Here is a 22,571-nt window from a genome sequence, read left to right as displayed (position 1 = left end):
CAGCCCTCAGGGACTACATTTCCCAGAAGCCCCGCGGGCGGCGGTGGGCGGGGTGTGCGCTGGCCGAACGCTCAGGGAAGGGAGTGGAGGAGGGGCAGGTTGGCAGGAGGGTCAGTTGTTACTGCAGCTTCAGCACCGATTCCAGCTATGGCCTCGCTCGTGAAGAAAATAATCAGCACTACAAAGGCCCCTGCGCTGGGTCCCTACAGGTAATGCCTTAGCTAACAAAGATCTGGGAGTGTTGGTGGATAACAAGTTGACCATGAGCTGGCAGTGCCCTTACAGACAATGCTTTCCTGGGGTGCATCGGGAAAGTGTGGCCTGTCGCTCTGCTCGGCTCTAGTGAGGCCACATCTGGAGTGTTCTGTTCAGTTCTGGGTTCCTCAGTACAAGAAAGACAAGGAGCTGCTGGAGAGGGTCAGCAGAGGGGCACAAAGATGATGAGGGATCTGGAGCATCTTTTATGAGGAGAGACTGTGGGAGCTGGGCCTGTTTAGAGAAGACAGAGGGGATCTCATCAACACCTATAAATACCTCAAAGGCAGGTGACGAGATGACTGCCAGACTCTCTTCAGTGGTGCCCAGTGTCAGGACAAGGAGCAGTGGCCATAAACTAAAACCCAAGAAGTTTCAGCTCAACATGAGGAAGAACTTCTTTACATTGAGGGTGGCAGAGCACTGGCGCAGGCTGCCCAGGGAGGTTGTAGAGGGTCCGACTTTGGAGACGTTCAAAACCCAGATGGATGTGTTCCTGTCTAACCTGCTCTAGGGGCGTTGAACTATATGATCTCCAGAGGTCCCTTCCAACCCTAACAATTCTGTGATTTTGGGAGTGGGAGGTCTCTCGGGAGATGCAGGAGCAGGTTTTGCTGGCAGGGTTTTGGCAGGTCCTTGGGGGGTCTGTTAGGCAGGCCTGGAGCTGAGGTGAGGGCAGGACCCCCTGGGCAGGGGCCAGTACTGGTACCCCCTTCCCCCAGTAACCTGCAGGGACACCTGGAGTCCCAAAGCACGAGTGGGGCTGTGGTGCCATGGCAAACTGCAGCCCAATAAGGGAAGGGGATATGCTTCAAAAAGTTTATTTGGGAAAATAATTCTGAAATTAGTGGTAAGCAGTGAATTTAAAAAAAAAAATGAAAGAAGAATGATTGTTCCTCAGAAAAAAAGTGCTTGACTAGAGACAAGCATGTTGTGTAGGGAAGCTAGAGATGCTGACTATGGAGGTGATGGAGAATGAAGGCTGAGCCCAATCCAGGGTGAGCTTGGTTAGATGGAGAGCTCAGTGCCTGGGAATTGAAAATTCTTTCTTATTTTGAATAGTTATAAATGTTTTTCAGTCTAAAAACTTGACTGCTGTAAAAATATGTAAGATGTTCAACATTTTCACAAGTATGTTGTTGCAGCAGATCTGTATGTAATTAAAATAAAAGAAAAATCCCAGTTTTAATTGGGGAAAGGTTTCTCTTTGCAATTTGGATATGAAAATATGTTCAGTCAGTATAGTGGATTCTTACAGCTAAAGTACTGAGAGGTATTTACCAGGATGTTTTCTAAGAATTTTTAATTCTGTATTCAGGCTTTGTTTTCACAATAGCATCTTCATGCCTTCCAGGTTCATTTTTGTCTCCGTTACTTTGTGTCCTTAGCTTTCTAAGCTTCAAACTGTGTGTTTCTTATAGGCATTATAAAGATGGGAAAATACAAAGTATAGAAGCAGAGAGACATGACATGAAGGTTAACTTCTGTAAACAATAAACTCTTGGTGGATTACAGCCAGGGGCCTGGCATTGCTTGGCATCAGGAGAACATCTAAGACACGGGAAGGCAACAATTCTTTGGCTGCACACACACACACACACCACTGTCCCAGCCTTCAACATAGCTCTCCACTCCAAAATTTTGTGTTTATTGGTAGTTCTTGATGAAATACTGCTTACTATGCAGCCTGTTAAATATATGACTGGTCTAACATCAATAAGTTTATCACTAACTTAGTTTATCAGATTTTAGTAAACTTGTCAAAGTCCAGAGAGCAAAAGTTGCACAAGAAATAACTGCCCCATCTCTGCTGTGAAGTCTGAGCTTGGTTACACAGGAATGAGGGTTTAATGTGGAATGGAGAACTGGATGTATGGGCTGCATTCCTGGTTCTGCTACAGCCCTTCAGTAGGCTTTTGGTGACCTATTTTTACTGTATTTTTCTATTTCCTTTACTGCATCCATTTGCCAGTACTTTGAGATAGGTAGGTAGATAGATACATAAAGACACATATATCTGTGTATGTATATATATATCTCATTAATGTTATTAACCTTTTAAAAGACACTGCAGAGGTACTTCTCTTGTATTAATCCACAATCATTTGTGTGAAGAAGATCTGTTAACATTGCAGTCTAAAGAGCATGGTTCCTAACACCATCTCTCTGATAAACATTGTTGTTCTTAGGTCACAGTGTCTGTCCAGTTTTGCATTTAGGTACACTGAAACCTGAATGACATTAGACACACATTCACATCTCTGCTGATTAATGAGTAGCTACGATTGGCCCTAGTTACAAGGTACATCTGCAGTTAAAGAATGATTGAGGTTTGTGGAGTTGAAGTTTCCCTTAGCTTCACTCGTGCATTTGAGTGCAGTAGAAGTGTATTCCTTGGCTGGTAAATTGTTCCTAGTCTCAGTGAATGGAGGATTCCATTGGTAAGCGCACCAAGAGGCAAAGTTGAGGAGCAGAGGAGGGGATCCAATAAGGCTGCTGCAGGTGTTGATCTGGCAGGTATCAGAAGGCTTCAGCTTGTTCTTTCCCAAGTTATTCATGATTTAGGACTCTCCAAAGGCCTCTGTTGAGATAAACGTTTCACTTCCATTTGCTTTGTGATAAGCAGTACAAGTCAATCTCTTTTACTGGAGAGCCCTTACTTTCTTGTTGCAGAGTTCTCTGTGCTTCAAACAGAAACAGAAGTTTGTGCTCTGATGGCCTGTGCCTCAAACACAGCAGGAGTGGTAGGAAAGAAAATCAAAGAAGCCTGTGTGTACATGCACATATTTCTATCAACAAGACTGTATCACCTAGAAAACTACTTTATTCACTGGTTTCTCTTCTTTAAATGGTGTAGTTTTATGATTTACTCCAGTTTTATTAGTTCATGATAGAATAAATAATCCCCATGAAAGATAGTTTACCATATCTGACAAGTTACTGGCTATTTTTTCCCCTTATGAAATTACAGGAGAATGTAGGACAGGGGTAAAAGGAAAGACAATGATGGCATTGTTCAAACTGCCTAACCCAGATCATTTGACCGAGTCCCTAAATTAGTTTGGTCCCCTGTGAGGTGAATGGATTAAGACAATCCAACTGAGTCAATTTCAGTTGAGAGATGTACTAAAAATATTCTTTAAATATGTCCCTCTTTTTCCATCAACATTAAAGGGAAGCTAACCTCCTATTCCACATACTTCAGGGAGGTTCCTAACTCTAGTTTGTGTAGTTTAAGAGACTTGTTGAATGGTCAAAACAATACATTTTCTTGTGGAATGGGAAGAGATAAGAAAAATGGTGTTGACACACCATAAGCTCTTCCAAAGGAATCTTTCTATAATTTGTTTGCAAAATATTTGTAATTATTGACTGAAGAGAATTAAATTATGTCTCTTGCATAATGTTTGCTAGGTAGTTTAAATCTTTGTTTTCAACTTTTAAGCTCTTTGTGGTAGAGACATTAATAATTGCCAACTCAACTTCAGCAAAAACACACCTGACATTTTTATATAAATGTTTTGCAAATAGCTTGAATTTTGCATTCTTTTGAATTAACCCAGCCAAGAAGTCACTCAGGTTACTTGGTGAGAGCAGAATGTTTGTTCTGGGGATGGAGTGATCAAGGTGTTTTGCTGACTGGCCAAATTCATGATTCTGGAGGAATACTGCCAGAGAACCGGGGTGCAGGGTGTCACCTGACAGCCGTAACTCATTATTGTGGTGCCTGTTTGAGAAGAAAAATGTTAAATTTCTTCTGATTTTTCTTTTTTTTTTTCTTTTATTGCTCTGCAGCTGAGATGTAGTTGAAAGGTATTGTCTGCTTCTCAAACTAAGATGGAATATCAATTTTCAGGTGCAAAAAATGTGTTTATTTACTCTGCCTTCCCTCTGTGCTATGTGCTGTGTGGAATCTGTAGCTCAGTTTAGTGTTGTGTTGCTGTATTCATACCTTGTGCCTTTGCAAGAAACAAGGTTTATCTCCTCAAAGGCAGAGCTATGCACTTCCATAGATGATGTAATCCCAGCTCTTCCAAAAGCATAAGCAGATTAAATGTATGACTGCATGTACAGACTTGCATCTGCATAACCTCAGTCTTCTTTCTCATACATTGTAAAGTACTGTAGAAAATTTGAAATGTGCTTTCAGATTTGGAATTTGAAATGTTTTCTTGTTTTAAACCTAAAATGTCACTTGTGTTTTCAGCCAAGCCGTGCTGGTGGACCGGACAATGTACATCGCAGGGCAGATAGGGCTGGAACCTTCCACTGGGCAGCTTGTCTCTGGAGGGGCAAAGGAGGAAGCCAAGCAGGTAAGAAGTCTTCCAGCAATGAACTTGTTGGCATGTGTCTAATTAAACATGGAATTGTGAGAAGTTGAGGAGACTAGAAAGCCCATTTCACATCCTCCAGATGAGGAAAAAGCAGGAGGAAGTAATTCCATCTTAACTAAAGCCATCATTTTTCCACTTTAGCAACCTGGAGGTCAGGGAGGAACTGTGTTTCTTGTAGGAGGGTAAGAAAGAATCAGTGTTTGAAGCAGAGGTTCACACCCCAATAAAAACTCTGGCTTGAGTCAGGGAAAGTTTTGTTCCCCTGGCAGCAAAGAGATGGAGTGAGGTAATAGGATGAGATGGAGCCGCATCATGCATTTACATCTAATGAATGGATGGTTTAATATTGATTAGATGCTTCCTTTTATTAATTTTTATTTAGGTCAGTCTTTTTTTTGACATTTGAGGTTTTGCTGGTTGAACTTACAGTAAAACTTGGATTCAGCCAAGTCACAAGTCATATTTACATACTTACATAAATATAACCCAGCTGATAGCTAAAAGATTTTTGTTTCATTTTTCTTTAGGCTCTAAAAAACATGGGAGAAATCCTGAAAGCTGCAGGCTGTGACTATGGCAATGGTAAGTGCTGCTGTGACAGTGGCAAACAGGTGGTTGATTTTACCTGAATTAAAATATAAAAAAATCAAGCGACCTTTAAAAAAAAAAAAGCTATTTGCTGAACATTCAGTTGTTACCAATAGCTGGAAGAAACAAAATAAATTATGAATTTGGGCTAAAAAATAAAAGAAATACATCTACATGCAAGTCTTTGCAATGGGTATCAATGGAACACTGCCTTTCACCAAAAATTTCTGGCAGTGGTACTAATATTTTAATTCCAACTGGGGAAGCTCAGGTGCAGCCAGTGCTGCAGTGACTGTAGACATTTTAAGCATCCTGGGCTTTGCTCCAGGTAAAAGCAGGTTTGTGTCTGTGGTGTTAATATTCTAGACACTTTCAATACTTTTTGGGTGGAGGACTCTAATGGTGGAGCTGCACCAGGATTAATGCTGGCAGTCCTAGGTAAAATATTCTAGCACAGACTATATTTTCAGACCTTTTATGAACTTTGTTTTTGGCAGCAGATATTATATATAAGTTGTTGGCAGCAGTTGACTTACAACAGCTATTTTAATTGATTTGCTTATCAGTTCAACCTCTTGGAAGAATTTGGCTTTTTCAGAGCTAGTCAGAAATGGCTTCATTCCTTAAAGTTTTACTATATACTAGGTGCTCAGAACTTTTAGGTGGTTCCCTAAGTTGTAGCTCTAATGGTCAATATCTGTTTGCAAAACTTTTCAACGTGTTTAGAATACTTAGGAGAAATGTATTAAATAAAAGCAAGAAATGCAGTAAAGTTTTTCAATCTTTGTGTGCAAGTCAGAGGTCTAAAATAACTGCAGGTGTATGATCTCTAGTTGTGAAGACTACGGTTTTGATGGCAGACATGAAGGACTACAATGATATTAACGATGTTTATAAACAATGTAAGTAGATATTTTGCTTGAGTTTTACCATTATGGCTTGTGGAACAAATTATGTTCATGCTAATCAAAGGGTTTTAATGACTCAGATGATGTCATTCCATATGCTTTGAAATTCCAGCAGAAATTTTAAAAATATATAATTTTCAAGTATCAGATCAAGCACAGCCTAATTTAATGTGGATTTGTGTTCCACCATCCTACTAACTCACTCTCCTATGAAGATCAACTCCTGCTATCCCTACAGGTTGATCTTCCTTGCCTCTTTATCTTGCTTGATGCTCTGCTGTCCTGGATATAATTCTACTGTAGGCAGCCTTCAAATGCTGAATTTCAGATTTTGTAACTCCGTTTCTTTAAGGTCTGTATCTTTGACCAACTTGAGGGTTATTGTTATGGGACAGGGCTTGTTCTTTATACAAGGATGAGCCATGCTGCTCCATTTGAAGAAAAAAGAGAACAATGTGTGATCAACAAAACTGAGTATAGACTGAAACAGGTGATTCCAGCGAGCCATGTTGTGCAGAATAATTTGGGAGAATTTGCATGAGCTCCTTATTTATATGGCTTTAGCTTTTAATTAGATAGCAACATCTGGTCTTGAATGGAGTCTTATTGATGAGCAAGCAGCACAGTCTCCTGCTTGTCAAAATGTACTGGGAGTGTGTGTGCTTAAGCAGGGTAAAACCAGACCAGCTGCGTGATTAGTTACTTGTGGCCTCCAGCCTGGAGTTTGAGAAAACAGTTGTTGCTGTTCTTTGATTGTGACTTATTATCTCAATACAGGACCCTGAAATTGCCATTATTGACAGTTCTGTGATAACTGTCACTAGTAAAACTTCCACTTCATTATGCAAATTCCTTGGAAGTGTTCAAAGTCAGGTTGAATGGGGCTTTGAGCAACCTGATCTGGTGAAAGATGTTCTTGGCTGTGGCATGGTGGTGAATTGGACTATGTGGTCTTTAAAGGTCCCTATATATCTAATACTCTAATATATATATATATATATATATATATATAAAAATATATAAATAATTATATATTCTAATACTCTACGAATTCACCGCTTGTATCTTTACCAGTACTCTTCCCCATTCCTCACCCCTGTTCTAGTATCTGTGATTGCCAGTTCTAAATGGGCACAGAGAAATAAGTCAAGGGCCTATTTTTCCTCTGTTTTCCTATGATATGAGTAAGGTTGGACTCCTGTTGATTTTATGTGAATCTGGGATCTTTATCTTTGCTCATGATTCTTTTAGCAGGGTCCTGTTTCTCTCCTGCTCTTTCTGTGAAAGAGCCATCTCCCACTCCCTGGTGTTTGAAATTGGATGATCACCATTCTGATTTAATTTTTCTTTTCCAGCCAAGTTGGTGTTAAGGCCCTGCAGTGTCAGCAGAGTGCAAGTTATCACTGGCTACTAGATCACAACTGCAGCTGACTGCTTGGTGATGAGTGGTGGCTTGCTGAGATTGAGAGCAGTCAGTCACCAAAACAAAACAACAAGGGGGAAATGATAGCTGGCATAGAAGTCTTGTAGCCTTGAATCTGAAACTGTTCCAATGATTGCATTTTATATAGATTACTTTGAACTGTGTTTTATCAAGCAAAGTTTAGTTATTACTGTATGTTTCTGTTTAAATTACAGTTTTCAAGGCAAACTTCCCAGCCAGAGCAGCCTATCAAGTTGCTGCTTTGCCCAGAGTAAGTGTCACTTTTCTGTCTACAAAAAACACCCAAATTTTCTGAAATACCTTACTACTGAAGCATTCTGACAGCTTTTCTTATTCTGAAATAGCTTTGATTGCAATTATTTTAATGAAGACTCTTAATTAGTTTTTTTCTTAAGTATACTAGTATTATTCCCACACACTATCAGAGATCTGAATATGATATACACATTTCTTGATGGTGGAAGGTGGATACAACATTAGAAATAAGGGGTTATGGTACTTGAGTAAACATAAATTGAATTTACAATATTACTGAATATTGCTAAATCAGTAATACAACTGTCAGAAATATAATCTCTCTCAAATGTCACTCTGTTCTTAAAAAGTTGTGTTGTTCATCCAATTGCTTCATAAAATAGATAAATTAATTTCCTAATATGTTTCTTCATTGTTTTGTCACAGGGAGCCAGAGTTGAGATTGAAGCTATTGCCATTCAGGGACCTCTCCAAGATGCTTCAGCCTGACTATAAGTAGAAACTGGATATCTTACAATGACAGTTTTAGATTTAGTTAATACTTCTCCCTTATATCTGATTCCTACAGCTGACTAACAGCAGTTACATACAGTTGAAATCAGTAAACTTACTGAGGAAAGGTGCTTTCTTCAGGACTTACAGTGACTACTCTGCTGGCAAACCCTGAAACGTGCCTGAGTCCTGCTAAAATCAGGTGAGCCAGATTGCAGGACAGGGTCTGCCCTTTGTGGTGGTGAGTGGATAGTCAGGTATTGAGGTACATACCTGGGTGAACATATTAGAGTTATACTATGGGTGATCTGGACATGGAAAACTATACTGATTTGTAATATTTGTAACAATTTTAAATCAGAAAAAATGACAGAAATGAGAAAACAGAACACTCGAATTGCTTAGCATACATCACTTCTGAGGAATTTTTCTGTATTTGTTTCTGAATTTTCTTATTCTCTTTCTTCACATAATAGATTACTCTTGGGACTTAGGTTTTTTCATATGTAAGCAATTACTTAAGAAAGTTAATGTTCATTTCAGAAAGAAAATTATGCTTTTCTGAAGTAAAGTGGTACCTTTATAAATCAGATGAAAATTAATATCTACCTGTAACCTTTTTCATAATCTTTTTCATAGCAATTAAATTTTGACTATGTTTTGATTAAAAAACAAAAAAAAAACCCTTAAAAATGTTTAATGAGAATAAAATATAATTGCAACTGCAAAAATGTGCTTGTCTATTCTGGGAATGAACAAACTTTTCTTTTTCTGATTGTCCTTTGGTAATCCATTAAAAAAATGTCTCCAGCTTGCTTATTCAATAAGAAATAATTTTAACCAAAAGAACAGGCTTATTATTTGCATCCTAATAGCTAAGGATTCAATGCTCCAGGACAAGAAGCTTTCAGCTACAATGTCATTACAGTTCTTGTAATTTTTTTCTTTGCCATTAAGGTCAGAAGCATCAGTTTGAAGGGGTGATTAAGCAATATTGAGAAGTCCAACTGTTGATGCTAGTAACTTATTCCATCCTTCTGTACTGATCTTCTGTCAGGTAGAAATGGACACTGTGTTTTTAAGTATCTCATTGAAGGTCAGCCACCTCATGGCAGAGTTGATTCCCTGTCTTCCCCACAGCCATATGACTAAGCACAGTATTGGTTTGTTCAGACGGAAATGAGCAAAAATTCTTTCCTGTTGTAGTCTGTCCACCTCAATGTCTTTGTTTTGCTCTCTTCTGTGAAGATGCCGTCCAATTACATATGGATGCTACTGTCACTGTGTCTTCACTGACTTTGTGTAGAAAGTAAAACTAGCTGTATACTGCAGCTTGGAGAATGTACCATTTCAGTGGTGGAAATATGTACCTGCTTTATCAAATGTCCTGCCCGAGGGAATCCCGTAGGCTGTTCCTTCCAGGGCAGCTATTTGTATGCCAGAGAGCTGTGACTGTGTCAGTTTCTTGGTTTGAGACAAATTAAGGGGAAATGTGTGAAATGAATGTGTCCTCCAATAGAAGGCAGGTTTCAGCAGCCCCTCCCCCACCCAGGTTCAGAAAGAAATTTCTTGGAGGAAAGTGAAAAAAGCTGTTTATTTAACAAGCAGGGTGCACGCAGGCACAAAAAAGAATGAATAATGTTAAATAATAAAACCTCTCGCTGTGGAGAAGACCTGGTAGATTCAGAGTCCTTTCTGTAGGTGTGTCTCTGCTCTCTCCAGAGCTGGGTGTGGCGTGGGCCCTCCAGGCTGCGGTGTGGGGCCTCCCGGTGATGGGGTTCTGGACTGGAGCAAAGCTGAACAGTTCCAGGAGAAGAAGAAGAAGCCACAGTCCCAGAAAAAATTTCTTGCCTCAGCTAATAAACGAGAAGCTAGCTAAAAAGCAAAGGAATGCAACTCTCTTCCCTGCTGTGGAGTTGAGAGCTGGGGGGAGACCGCTGGAGGAATTCCACCGCCTTTTCCCCCTCCGTGGTCTCAGATCTGGCTTAAAGGCACAGAAGGGCACAGGATTCATGTCTGGGCAATAAGCAGGCAATAGGGGATGCAGCATCATAAAGTCACCCCAAGACATTCCACCCAATGAAAGCTCTTTCCAGTCCCCCCTTGTGTGATCACACTCTCTTCGTATTGGTAAGCCGCAGAAGCCGTGAGGGGAGGCCATAACGCTGCTTTGTCACAGGTCAAGTCCCAATACTGTGGGTTCAGCTCTCTGACAGTTCAACGCCAAAGTTCAGTTCTCCTGTGTGTGCATTTCTGTGCATAAAGCCTATTGATGCTCCTCTTGCATACTTCCACCTGGTTCATGACTTTCATATGGTAAGCATGCAAGAAGAATCCAATCTGGCAGCATCGTGTTAATGTCAATCTTTCCATGGCACATACAGATGTTGCCTTGTCTGAATATCCCCCTCCATTCAATATCACAGCCACACTGCATGAATCATCTTCCATCCTTGAATAAACTGTAGGTGTTGCACTTGGGCGTTCTTACCTTCCTGCTCACCAGCCATGCTTTCCAGCTCTTGTTACCTCAGCTGCACTATTGCAGTAAGTATATTTTGTATTTTTTCTGCATTCCCGGTATCCCTTTAGCATACGCCAGAAGAGCCATTGGAAAGTTGTGAGAACAGTCAGCCCTACTTAGCCATCCTAGATTTGATGTGAAACAGCCATTTCTGCTTTTCACTGAGCTTATGGATTGTACCTTTATAGAAAAAAGGTTCATAATGAGGTTCTCACAGCAAATATGTGCAGATGTATGTTTTTTGGTTTTTGTTTTTTTTTTTTGTAGTATTATCTTGCTTTCTTTGGGAGATAATTACTTTTATTAGAAGCAAGATAATGCTTTTCGTATTTCAAACAGCAAACTTCCAAACAGCCTTTGAAAAATGCCTGACTTTTCTCTAAATAAACTTCCTATACATGAACTTTTATTAGTTTTGGCTTCTGCTCTTGTTCTGCCTCCTTGGCTGTACTAATAATGTATCTTATGCTCTACAGCTCTGACTCCATAAGCAATCCCACCTAAGAAAAAACACACTCAGACTTGTTAGGAAGGAGCTAGTACCAATATGGCAATGACTTTCTAGGAAACACAAAGCAGATGTTGCTTCATTTTGTCAATAATAATTAAGAATAATGTAACTGAATGGAGTCACATTTAAACTTTTAAACGGAGATTAATTCCTAATTTATATTTAGGTTTCTCTGTTACAGCTTTGTTGAGGTGTAATTACTTGATTGGGATTTATTTCACTGATTTGTAGCAGATTTAGTTCAAGTTCGCTGTAAATCAGCTGATTTCAAGAGTCTTGAACGTGATCTAAGTTCAGCCTTTTATAACCACAGTGGTTATTCCTTCTTACTGCTTCCGTTCTTCCCCACTACCTACCTTACCTGTGTCGTGCAGCCTCTCTGCCCACCTCGTACCCAACACTAGATGGCAGTTTCGATATTTTTTTGGCGTGCTGACCTGTGCATTGCCGGTATAAGTCCATTATAGCACTCCTTGGGAGACTTCGGTGGTAGGAGATTAAATATACCATTGCTTTCCACAGTAAGGGACAGTCTGAGACTGAAATGTAAATGAAACACCTGGAAAAAGTTGCATGTTGGATGCAGCTAACAAGGCAGAACACACTGCTTTCATTAAGTGTTTTTATCAGTAAGTAGGTGCCATTCTGCAAAAACTCAGGAACTGAAATTCACTTTTAGCTTTATGATTCTTCAGGTGAAGACAGTTGCAGTTTTTAGACTACGTATTTAAATCAAGGCCATTCAAGACATTTTCTTGATATGTATTCTTCTGGTACAGAAAGTCTGTAATAACTGAAATAAACTCTCCTATTTACAGCTATAACATAGTGGTTCTCAAAAGAAAAAATCAGCCTTCACAGAGAAGTTTAAAACATTTATTTTATTTAAGCAGTGTTATATTATTTGATTCTATTCTTTAAAACAAAAAGGCTAACACCCATGATTCTCCAATATGAAAAGCTTATCTCTTAGGTCTTAATTTGCAAACTACCCTGTATGTGGGCATTTAATAAATCCAGTTTTAAATAGAGGTAAGTTAAATACGGCTTTTTTTTTCCTTTGCTAGACTGAGATACATGCAGAATACAAAGTTGCAATTCAGCTCGTGGCATCCTGATTTCACCCTTTAAAATTTGTTTCTATCACGTTTAACTAAAAAAACACAGCAAAACAGGTCTTCTCTTTCTGTGAAAGTAAAGCAATATATAAAGTACCAAAATGTGTATGTTCTATCAAGTGTTTCTTTTAGTAAGACTCTTTATTCTTAAAATGATTATATTCTCTACAGAGGAAACAGTGCAAAAAATAAATTTAATAAATCTGTGTTCTCTTAAAGCACATAAACTGCCCCAATCTTCTTCTACCAGCACTTGTTCTTGCTGCAGTGTTTACCTCAAAGCAGTTCCTCACTGAGTGAAAGAGCCAACCCGGGCCAGCCAGGTGGCCAGGTATCATCTAAGATCCTACAGCGTGGGTATGTGTCTGCACAGAGCTGACAGGGTGTAAATTTAACCTTTTCTAGGGCTGTGTTTATTGGTAATTAGAAAAAAAATTCTGCCAGAACTTTCTTGTTAGCTTGGAAATTAAGTTTGTTCGTTCAAAGTTTACTGCCCAGCACTCCTCGCAGCGAGAAATGATTACTTCCACCTTGGATGAAGTTGAGGGCTGAAGTTTGTTTAGCTTTTCACAAAATGCAAAACAATCATCAAAAATTCTTGACTGTATAAAAAAAAATAAAAAAAATATGTTGCTTTAGATCTGAAGGTGTATCCTGTAAACTCAAATATTGGAGCATATCCTTTTCCAAGCTTTTAACATGAGAAAGCTCTTTGACAGAACAATTTCTGCTCCTTGCAACCTCCGTGTAGTCCCAGGTTTGCAGAGGCAAAAAACTGCAGGCACTGTTCCTTTATCCACAGTATGTGCTTTAGTAGCTCCCAGACCACGAGTACTAGATCTCAATGAAATTTGCATGGAAGGGACATCTTTCATTTCTCAGGGCAGGATGTTCAGCATATTTCTAGCAGGCACATTGTGATAATTTAGGTGATTTAACTTTTCATGTTTAACACAGTATCAAGCATATTTCCTCTTTAGGAAAGGAAGAATAGATTTCTTCTGTTGTGATTATAGAATATGTAAGGGTGAAGATGATTAAGAAAGACTGCTACCATTCAGTCACTGACTGGTTTATATTCCTCTTGTTTTCATCTGCGTTGTTAATGATGTGAAGAAGCTGAACAGCGAGGTAAGAACATAGTCACCTGTCTTCCTTGTTACAACAGTGGTAGAAAGAGAGACTCTGAGGTGAGCAGGTCATTTTGACACCCTTGTATCTTCACGTTTTATTTCCAAATGCTGTCTCCTCTGTTGCTATGAATACTACTGATTTCTGTCACAGAGCTCTTGTTGGTTTATGCTTAAAAATGGTTTAATGCTTGCCAGACTGCAATTCATGATCTTGCAAGTAGTCAGCCTGTCTCTGCCAATTTAATCTCCTGTGTTTTGGAGTGGGGCTGTGCTGGCACATGTGCTGCTGGCTGAACTGAATTCCCAGCTCACAGGAGGAAATCAGCCATGAGATGCAGCTGAAGATGGAAGTGCTTGGGGTTTCCTGGAACGTGGCTGTACACCCAGCCCAGTCCTATGTCACTGCGGGGTGTTCTCATTCTTCTCAGTACCTGTTCCCCCACTCCTCAGCTCTCCAAAGTGCATGGTGTTGTTTTTCATGGCTTTTTTTCATGGAATGGTTTGAGTATGTGGATAAAAAGTTTGACTACTTCTGTTTGAATTTTTAATGCTCACTTTAATGTCAATAGATTTTTTAATAGAACTAGCAGCTCATTTTAGCTTCTCTATTACAGAAGGCTAGAAAAACTAAAAAATAAATTAAAAATTACATCCACCTAGCAAAAGTTCCCTAAAAAAAAAAGTATGCTAGTTCTAAAAGTTTATGGTCTTGCCTACAGGAAGTTGATATTAAATGAAGCTGACAAGTTCATAAGAGTGCTGCTAAACAGAAAACCTTAGATTTAGTGATACAGCCAAGAACTATCAGCTTACACAAAAGGTTAATAGGCCAAGGATAGCAATTAGGTTATTTAATACAAACCGGAGTCAGCTGGAGTCAGACATGTACATGCAGTATGAAATTATCTCTTAGAGGTGATCTGTATAATTTGCTGGTGACAGTTAGGATTTTTTAAAGTCCTTTCATACAATAAAGCTAATAAAAGAGCAATATTGTGTTCTCCATGCTCTCCATGTCCTACATCCTTATGCCAGAGAATCCTGTAAACACAGTCCCCAGCAATATATTATAGATAGGCCCTTTGGACAGGACATAGCCTCAAGCTGTGCCAGCAGAGGTTCAGGCTGAACATCAGGAGGAATTTCTTCACAGAAAGGGTTGTTAAACTTTGGAATGGACTGCCTAGGGAAGGGGTGGAGTCACCATCCCTGAATGAGAAATGACTGGACATGGCACTTACTGCCATGGTCTAGTTGACAAGGTGGTGTTCAGTCAGCATTTGGACTCAAGTATTTTAGAGGTGTTTTCCAACCTAGTTGATTCTGTGATTCTGCAACATTCACCATCAGAATGAATTTCTACTCTTTATCTGACCCAAAACACAAATCATATTCAGGGCCTGTTTTCACAGGAAATTTGTTTGAAAGTCTGTCCATTCAGTTTCATCTCCAAAATGCTTTTTTAGCATTTTGGAAAATAACCCAGACAGTCCTGATAGCATATTTCTCCAGGAGGACAGCACTGCAGGGAAATATAATAGACAACCTCTTCTTTGGGAACAGGCTTATATTTGTCTCTTAGACAGGCTTGTGTTTTCTCTCTTAGAAATCCGTTTTAAAAGCCACAAATGCATATGAGGAGAGCTACGCAGCTAAAGACAGGTTATTACTCACCATGAATGTTAGCAGCTGTGATCTTCTAGGATTTATACAACTAAAACATCCCACTCAGTTAAAAATGGCCTCTTCTCCCTGCTTCTGCAGAAGTCATCACATATATTGTACTATGATGCCTTCAATAAATTTGTGTTTAAAAATGGGGAGCGAGCAGCACTCAGACAGTTGAGTCCTGGACACTGCATTCTGTTATCTTCTATTTTCTGGAAAACTCACCTCTGCATTTAGTTATAGGCTGGTAAATGGGCACTTTCCTTTCCCAGTCCTCTATGTGCTGTACACTTCAGCAGCTCCATACATTGCAAGTCCAGGCATTCAGAGGAACTGCCCACATACAGTCATTTAAAGAGAAAAAAGCTACACTGTATTCTTTATCCTAAATAATGTTGGTTGAAGGTTTCCACCATTTGAAGTCAGTTTTCTGAACCTGGGAAAAACTCCTAATTGAAAAATGAACGATTATACTCCCGTTGAAATATTATCCTGCTATGTATAGAAGGCACTCTGTGGCAGGGAGATGGAAGTTCAGGTATTTCAAACACTTGAAGTCTTGGCAGCTTGACTTCAAAATATCTGTATTACATAAAACTTTTTCTTTTGCCTCCTATTCATGTGTTTGTAGTTTGTGGTTCAATCCATAAAAGCCTTTCTATTTTCCCAGCCCAATAAAATTTTAAAATGTTCATATGAACAGAAGAGCAGGCCCAAGAAGAGGACATTCATTGAAACATAACTTCTATTCCTTGTTATTAGCTGTCTCTGAAACACATGGAAAAAAATTAATTTAGCAATTAATGGAAGGTATAACTCGATATTCACTAAATCTTATGGGAGCTCAAAGGGAAAGTTCCCTGGAGGCATCACAGAATGAAGGGGATGTCTCCTCCCACATCTGTAAGAATGTTCTGTGTGGACCTAAAAGCAGCCACTGGTTCTGCTTCCTCTTCCCCCATCTCATTCCTGCACAGTCTTCCTGTTACAGACATTAACACCACTTCTGTGTGTCACTGCAACAGTCTCGAGCTCCTTCTCACCCTGCTGCCTTTTCTCTTAACATCTTTTGAAATCACTACATCATTCCAGTCAGATTTGACATAGAGGCAGGCATTTTATGGACAGTAAATCCTAAATAAGGACAAGGGACAAAGGGCATAAATTGACGTATAGGGTATTACCCTTAAATACAGGAATTTTTTTCTGTAAGGACAGGTAAGTTACAGGAATAGGCTGCCCACAATTGATGGAGTCTCCATCCCTGGAGATTCAAAACTCAGCAGGACAACCTGTTCCTGCTTTGAGCAGGACTAGACAAGCTCCAGCAGTATTCCTCTACCTCAGCTATTCCATGACAAAGTATGGCTGAGGAACTGTCCCCAGCCCCTGAAGCTGCTGTTGGCCATCAGCAGCTGAGAAGCTCTGGGGCTCACTTCATAGCTAATAGATAGTGCCCTAGGGGATGATTGGCTGAAATCACAGTGTCAGGCCATCTCAGCTCAAAGTACTTCTTTCCCAGCTAGAAGACTCTGAAAGGATAGGGAACATGGGAATGTGGGACTTGTCACGCTGAATTGTGGTGTTCCATGAGGGTGGGTAGGGAACACAGGAAAGGTAGGAAATTTGCATGGAAGTGAAGGTAACCAACAAAAGATATCCAACTGCAGTGACTCTGTGGCTAAGATTGTTAATATAACATGAAAAAAGCCAACTCCCTTTAAGGGTTTCAAATTCCACACACTTAGCATGTCACTGAGCATTCCCTTGCTCTTAAGTGGACATCAGCTACCTTTAGAGCCCTATTTTTTTTTTTTTAACTAGGATCAGCTTGTATCCTCTTAGTCATACCCTCCTAGAGACAAATCCCTGAATGTTTTTGATGTGTCTCAAAGTAAGAATTTTTCCATTCCCTTAAGCAGGCTTGCTTTCCTACCCAGAATCTTGCTTTATTTCTTCAATATCCTTTCAAGATGGAAGAATTGCTCCCTTACACAACAGAATCCCAGGTTTAAATGGTCACTGTTCCGTTCTTAGCATTGTTTGTTTCTCTTGCCTGCAGCTGTTCTCTGAGCTGTGTCAGTGCACTCCCATCATCTGAAATCCATTACAGACATAGAAGCAGGGCTGCTCTTTCTGCTCCCTTACAAAACTGTTGGGGAGAATACTGTCAAAGCAGGAAAATGGAGGAAGAATTTCAATAAAGCTGTAATCATCGCTGGGTGAAATTTCTGGAAATGTTCAAGGTCAGGTTGGATGGGGCCCCAAGCAACCTGTTCTAATGTGTGGCATCCCTGCCCATGGCAGGAGGGTTGAAACTAGGTGTTTTTAAGGTCCATTCCCACCCAAGCTTTTCTATGATTCTCTTGCTCTTCAGGAGTAGGAAGATGTTCTTTGAGGTTTCCTACAATCAAGTTAAGTGCTTCGCTGAATTCACAGCACAGAGAGATGATTCCTTGCAAAAGCATAGGAGCTTTTAGAAAAGACATAATTTTAAGACATTAGAAACAAGTTGATTGATTAAACTTGTTTTGACTTCATAGGCAAAGCTATCTGGCATAAATTTAAAGATCCTGCAAAAGAACAGTTGTCAATGGCCAACAACTGCTTGTCTTCACAGACTAGCTTAAAAAGTAACAATCTTTATAAAGATGAGCAACCGTCAAATATGAAAATTAAAGGGATCTGAGCATTAGCATTTTTTTTTATCACTGATCTAAAGAAGCATAAGCATTGACCAAACTGCTTGACCACCAGCCTACTAGTCTTTCAGACTGTAGTGCTTATGCTGAAAACCTTTTCCCCTTAGCCCTCTAGCAGAAACATAAGCAGCAGTGCAACACGCTGGCTTGCCGCTGGCAGCCCTAAGGCTGTGACACATACTAGCATTGGGAAGGAACCAAAGACTGCTCACCCCAGGTGCAAGAGGTTCCTTTGGAAGTCATGAAAAGCACTGGTGTAAGGTATCTACCACCCTTTCTGCTGAAGCTGTTATCTTCTGAATTACATAAATACTCCCTAGCCCAGAGAGATTCCAAGCATGACTCAGTACACCAGTGATTAGGAGGGAGGAGAGAGAGAGAGGTGGTTCCAGCTATTGCAGTAACATTCGCTGGGGGAAAGGAGGAGTTGTCTGTATTGCCTGATCATCCTTTTCTACATTCCAGCAATACCATAGAGTAACCTGTGGTGGTGGAATCACCATTTCTGGAGGCGTTCAAAAAACGTGTGGATGTGGCACTTAGGGACAGGATTTAGTGATGGACCTGGCAGTTCTGGGTTAACAGTTGGACTCAGTGATCTTAAAGGTCTTTTCCAACCTAAATGATTCTATGATTCTAATTCTGCCTTCTGGGGCATATGAACACCTTACATGATAGACTTAAGTGTGAGGTTCTTAGTCAATGTGGAGGAAGAAAAAGAAAGAACTTTTGTAGAAAGACTGTGGTGACAGAATTTTGACCATAATCTCAAAGTCTGCCAGAGGGATATCTTATCCCCTTAAATTTTTCTCTTCACTGGCGTAACAGTTTTCCAGAGTTACTTTATTTGGCCTGTGACTTTTCCTTCCCACCATGTGACTGAATATGCTATGCAACGTGCTTTCACCACAGTACCACACTGCTGATTTCAGCTGATAAGGAGAACAAGGGGATCTAAAATGGCTGGCATAGAATGGTAATCACAAAGCAGCATTAAGGCTTAGCTTACAAAAACAAGCCTGCAAATAATAATGAGCAAAGTAATGATTTTAACAAAGGCTTTTATTTTCCAAGACTGCATGTTACAGTCCATCATTCTCCCCAAAGAGGGAAAAGTTATCACTGGTAAGGCTCATGTGTTATATAAAGATGACCCATGTAAAAAGCATGACTTCCAATTGATTGTTCCAAAAATGTCTTTTAATGTAAAGTATTTTTGACTCTCTCTTGTGTAAAAATGCAGAAAGCAGCTGTATGCCAACAGGGGATTAAGGACAGCACAGTCTTTGCTGTCTCTTAAACAATAACCCATATGGTACTTCCCTCCTCTGTCAACATACCTATCTCTGTCGCTGCTGCACTATCCACAGCTTCTCCTGTTTCCTCTTCTTTTGTTTCAGGCCCTTCACTTACTGTCTCACTGACCAGCTCAGTTTCCACCTGTTCTCTCGTCTCACCTGGGAAGGGTAACCACGGAGATCAAATTAGGATCCACTGAGAAAAAGCACCAAGTGCCCCAGCTCCTTTCTGTAAACAGTTTTGCTTTGTCAGCTCTCCAAAGCCCCTTACCAAGGTACCCCCTGAATGAACCCATAGAGAACAAGATGATCCCAAACACTTTTCATCATCCAGCTATACGGTTGCCTCATGCCTATGGAGTTCTCCTAATGCTTTCACAAAATCCTGTTGATGCTGTATCCAAAGTAAATAATGAGTACTATTTCTGTTCAAATTATTTTTCCTGGATTTTATTTCATGTATGTGCAATTTTATTTGCAACTGGAATGAAACAGAAATAGAAAACATAGTAACATGCAAGTCTGGCTGAAACCCTGCTTTCTGAGGGAAGCTGCTGCCTTACTCATTTCCTCATATAGCTATGGAAGCATAAAGGAAAGCAAAACAAATGCTAAGTATCATATATACCATAGCATAAAAATAGAAAAGCCCTTCTTCATCAGATGCGTCACAGAAAGAGAATTCACGCAAGTTAAGATATTACTTACACCTTGTAAGTAATAGGAGCAAAACATTTTTCCCCAAAAGCCTTGTTCACTCACCCTGCACACATCACTTGGTGCTTAAAGCTTTACAACTCATCTTCAGCCAGACACACAACTGTAAACATGTTTCCACTGATGAGAGGTGACAAGACAAGGTCCAGGACATGCTGCTCTGCCTCCGGCACTGCCCTGAGGCTTAGAAATGGTGAATAATAAAATTGGAGTTTGCAGCTGGGCAGGATGTGTGTTTAACAGGTGAACAGCCTGTCATTTATTGCTTACATAAAACGAGGCTTTATTCCAAAGGATAGATGCCCATTTTATGTAGAGGACAAAATTCTTTTGTGAAGGGACACAGGAGAGGACAAAGCATTGCAACAACTATGCTCAGCTACTGGGATGCAAAGAATGAGATTCATATAGCCAGTTCAGTGACGTGCAAAGCAAAGCCACAGGATTAGTGGTAGTGTGTGTAAGTGGCTCTGGACTTCCACAGATCAGTCCTTCTGCATCTTGCACTTCTTCAAGGCAAAAGTGGAGTGAGGAAACCTGCTGATACCATGTCTCCCTCATGTGCTTCACCTGCTTAATCCCTGAAGAAGAGCTACCCCAGGATGTATCTGATTCTTTACTGAGCTAGTTTGTACCATTTAGGAGAAATTTGATTCCTCCTGTGAAATGTTCATCTTCTGCAAGTGCAGTCTATGTCCTCTGGGCACTAACCCAAAGATGAACACAGCCTGCAATTTCCAGGAAGGAGCCCACCTCCAGCTAAAGGTCCCTCCACAGCACATGGAAATACCTGTCATTGCAGACACCACTGCTTCCTCACACAGCCTCTCTCCCCACCCAGTCACCCCCAAGCATTTGTGGAAAGACAGCCCCATGTCTCTCCACTACTACTTCTATTCTGCTTGTCTTATAGCCAAGCTTCTAGGACAGACTGGACATGCCAAGCATGCATCAAAGAGATGCTTTTTCTTCTACATCCAAACATGCACCCTCCAGCTTTATGTGTGCAAGGGTAGTTGCTTTGTAATTAATACATGTGACTAAGTAATTGAGCCTTTGGGCTGTGCAAATACTAAGGAATGTGTCTGAGCTACCCAGAGACACAATGTTTTAAGTGAGAGGTATGGTGGGACATTTTACCTGCTAAGAACAAAAAGGACATGAAATGAAGTAGCAGAGGTGGAAATGCTGACTAAATTTATTACAGCTTGGACTTGTAAATCTGAGGCTTCCCCAGCCACATTCTTCTATGCCTCACATCATACAGACTCCCTGGACCAAATTCTGACTCCAGAAGCTCATTTGAGGCTCTTAGTAAAGTCAAAAGAACCCACGCAGGAGTCCCTGGAGGCAAATTTTGGTCTCCTGAATTTATGAAAGCACAAATATTACCCTCAATGAAGTGGTCCTCTTCAGTAACATGTACTTTCTCGACGACTTCCACTACAGAGCTGTCGCTGTCCTCTACCAGCCCACTGTCCTCTGCTGGTCCTGGTGAAGGTGCCCCAGCATCTTCTCCTGGTGCTGGCGGTGAAGGCCCCCTGCTCTCCTCTCGCCACGCAGAGGGCAGCTCAGAGCTCTTCTCTTCTCCTGCAGGCAGGGGCTCGGTGCCCTCTGGCTCCTCCCTTTTACTGACCGAATCTGTCTTCCCCTCCACATCCAGGATCATGGCTGAAGCCTCCTCTCCCGGCCGGTGCTTGCCTGGGTTGGTCTCCTCAGAGGCAAGGCTCACACATTCTGCTGGGTCCAACTGTGTTTGGTCAGCTACAGTTTCATGGTCATCTGCAGTCCGGGTGTTTGCACCTGATGATGCTTTTAGTTACAGTAGGGCAAGGAAAGGGAAAAGATAATTACAGATAATCGGTGAATGGGCACATGAACTGGATAACAACTAAATTCACAGTGAACCACACTTGTCTCTTTGACAAGTGTGTCTCTGAACACTTGTCTCTTTGACAAGCACTGCCTGGCTATGGATAATACTCCCTCACAGGTCTGCTGCACATATCCAGTAGAGGATATTAATAATTAATAATTTTTTACATTAAAATTTTTTACATTAAAAATAAGTTTTCATTTGAAGCACCTAATATATTTTTATATGAAGAGAGCAGACCTGTTTGCAAGTCAATGTTCTACTACATTTTGCCTTATGAATCTGCAGTGTGCAGGTGGTTTGCTGGTGACAAGACACTGCAAGGAAGCACCTTTTCCTGCCCCAAATCAAGCACAGGATCAATGTGGGGAGTGTGAGGGAGCTGCTGTCCTGGGCTTCGTGTGAGAAGCCACATGGTGGTACCTTCAGGTGGGCTGAAAAAAAACCCTGAGAACCCAAAGGATGAGCAGTGCCCACTTCTTAAAGCAAAAACCACTTTGTCTGTCTTTTTCAGTACTAAACTACCATTCATAGTATGATTTGTCTAATAAAAAATTCAACAACAGGAAGCCTAAACAAGTTAAAACGTCTGCTTCTTTCATCTTTCATCAACTTATTGGCTAGTAAAGCAAATGGCTTTGGCAGAAAAAAATTATGAATAAAGAACTGACAAAATTGCTTTGACAGGTATTTAAGGATAAAAGCTGAAGACTCAAAATGAGCTATACTACTTATCAGACTGACTTAC

General features: G+C 40.5%; 2 protein-coding genes across 3 annotated transcripts; one reads left to right on the top strand and one right to left on the bottom strand.

The window, feature by feature from the left end:
- Positions 1 to 60: 60 nt before the first annotated feature.
- RIDA (reactive intermediate imine deaminase A homolog) lies at positions 61 to 9,086 on the top strand. 2 transcript variants are annotated; one of them, XM_032130041.1, is made up of 6 exons: positions 61 to 209; positions 4,463 to 4,568; positions 5,117 to 5,171; positions 6,011 to 6,079; positions 7,724 to 7,779; positions 8,211 to 9,086. In XM_032130041.1, exons 1-6 carry the CDS (start codon positions 148 to 150, stop codon positions 8,271 to 8,273), a joined length of 411 nt encoding a protein of 136 aa, XP_031985932.1. In that variant the 5' UTR covers positions 61 to 147; the 3' UTR covers positions 8,274 to 9,086. The 2 variants fall into 2 exon arrangements, with proteins under 2 accessions (XP_031985932.1, XP_031985940.1); XM_032130049.1 differs by lacking the exon at positions 6,011 to 6,079.
- A 2,128-nt stretch (positions 9,087 to 11,214) lies between these two features.
- Positions 11,215 to 21,905, bottom strand: ERICH5 (glutamate rich 5). Its single transcript, XM_032130029.1, has 3 exons — positions 21,340 to 21,905; positions 19,273 to 19,389; positions 11,215 to 15,998 (listed from the first exon to the last, which is right to left on the bottom strand). Exons 1-3 carry the CDS (start codon positions 21,614 to 21,616, stop codon positions 15,976 to 15,978), a joined length of 417 nt encoding a protein of 138 aa, XP_031985920.1. The 5' UTR covers positions 21,617 to 21,905; the 3' UTR covers positions 11,215 to 15,975.
- Positions 21,906 to 22,571: the final 666 nt, after the last annotated feature.

Source organism: Corvus moneduloides, chromosome 1 (genome assembly GCF_009650955.1).
Source record: "Corvus moneduloides isolate bCorMon1 chromosome 1, bCorMon1.pri, whole genome shotgun sequence".
Lineage (NCBI taxonomy): Eukaryota > Metazoa > Chordata > Aves > Passeriformes > Corvidae > Corvus > Corvus moneduloides.
The sequence above is the reverse complement of the archived record's forward strand: the minus strand, read 5'-3'. Positions and strand labels throughout refer to the sequence as shown.

Coding starts and splice junctions, on each gene's coding strand:
- RIDA (XM_032130041.1), top strand. CDS start 148: ATGGCCTCGCTCGTGAAGAAAATAATCAGCACTACAAAGGCCCCTGCG. Junction 4,569..5,116: donor CAAAGGAGGAAGCCAAGCAG/GTAAGAAGTCTT, acceptor ATTTTTCTTTAG/GCTCTAAAAAACATGGGAGA. Junction 7,780..8,210: donor AAGTTGCTGCTTTGCCCAGA/GTAAGTGTCACT, acceptor GTTTTGTCACAG/GGAGCCAGAGTTGAGATTGA.
- ERICH5 (XM_032130029.1), bottom strand. CDS start 21,616: ATGATCCTGGATGTGGAGGGGAAGACAGATTCGGTCAGTAAAAGGGAG. Junction 19,390..21,339: donor AGAGGACCACTTCATTGAGG/GTAATATTTGTG, acceptor TACCCTTCCCAG/GTGAGACGAGAGAACAGGTG. Junction 15,999..19,272: donor TGCAGCAGCGACAGAGATAG/GTATGTTGACAG, acceptor CATGTGTTTCAG/AGACAGCTAATAACAAGGAA.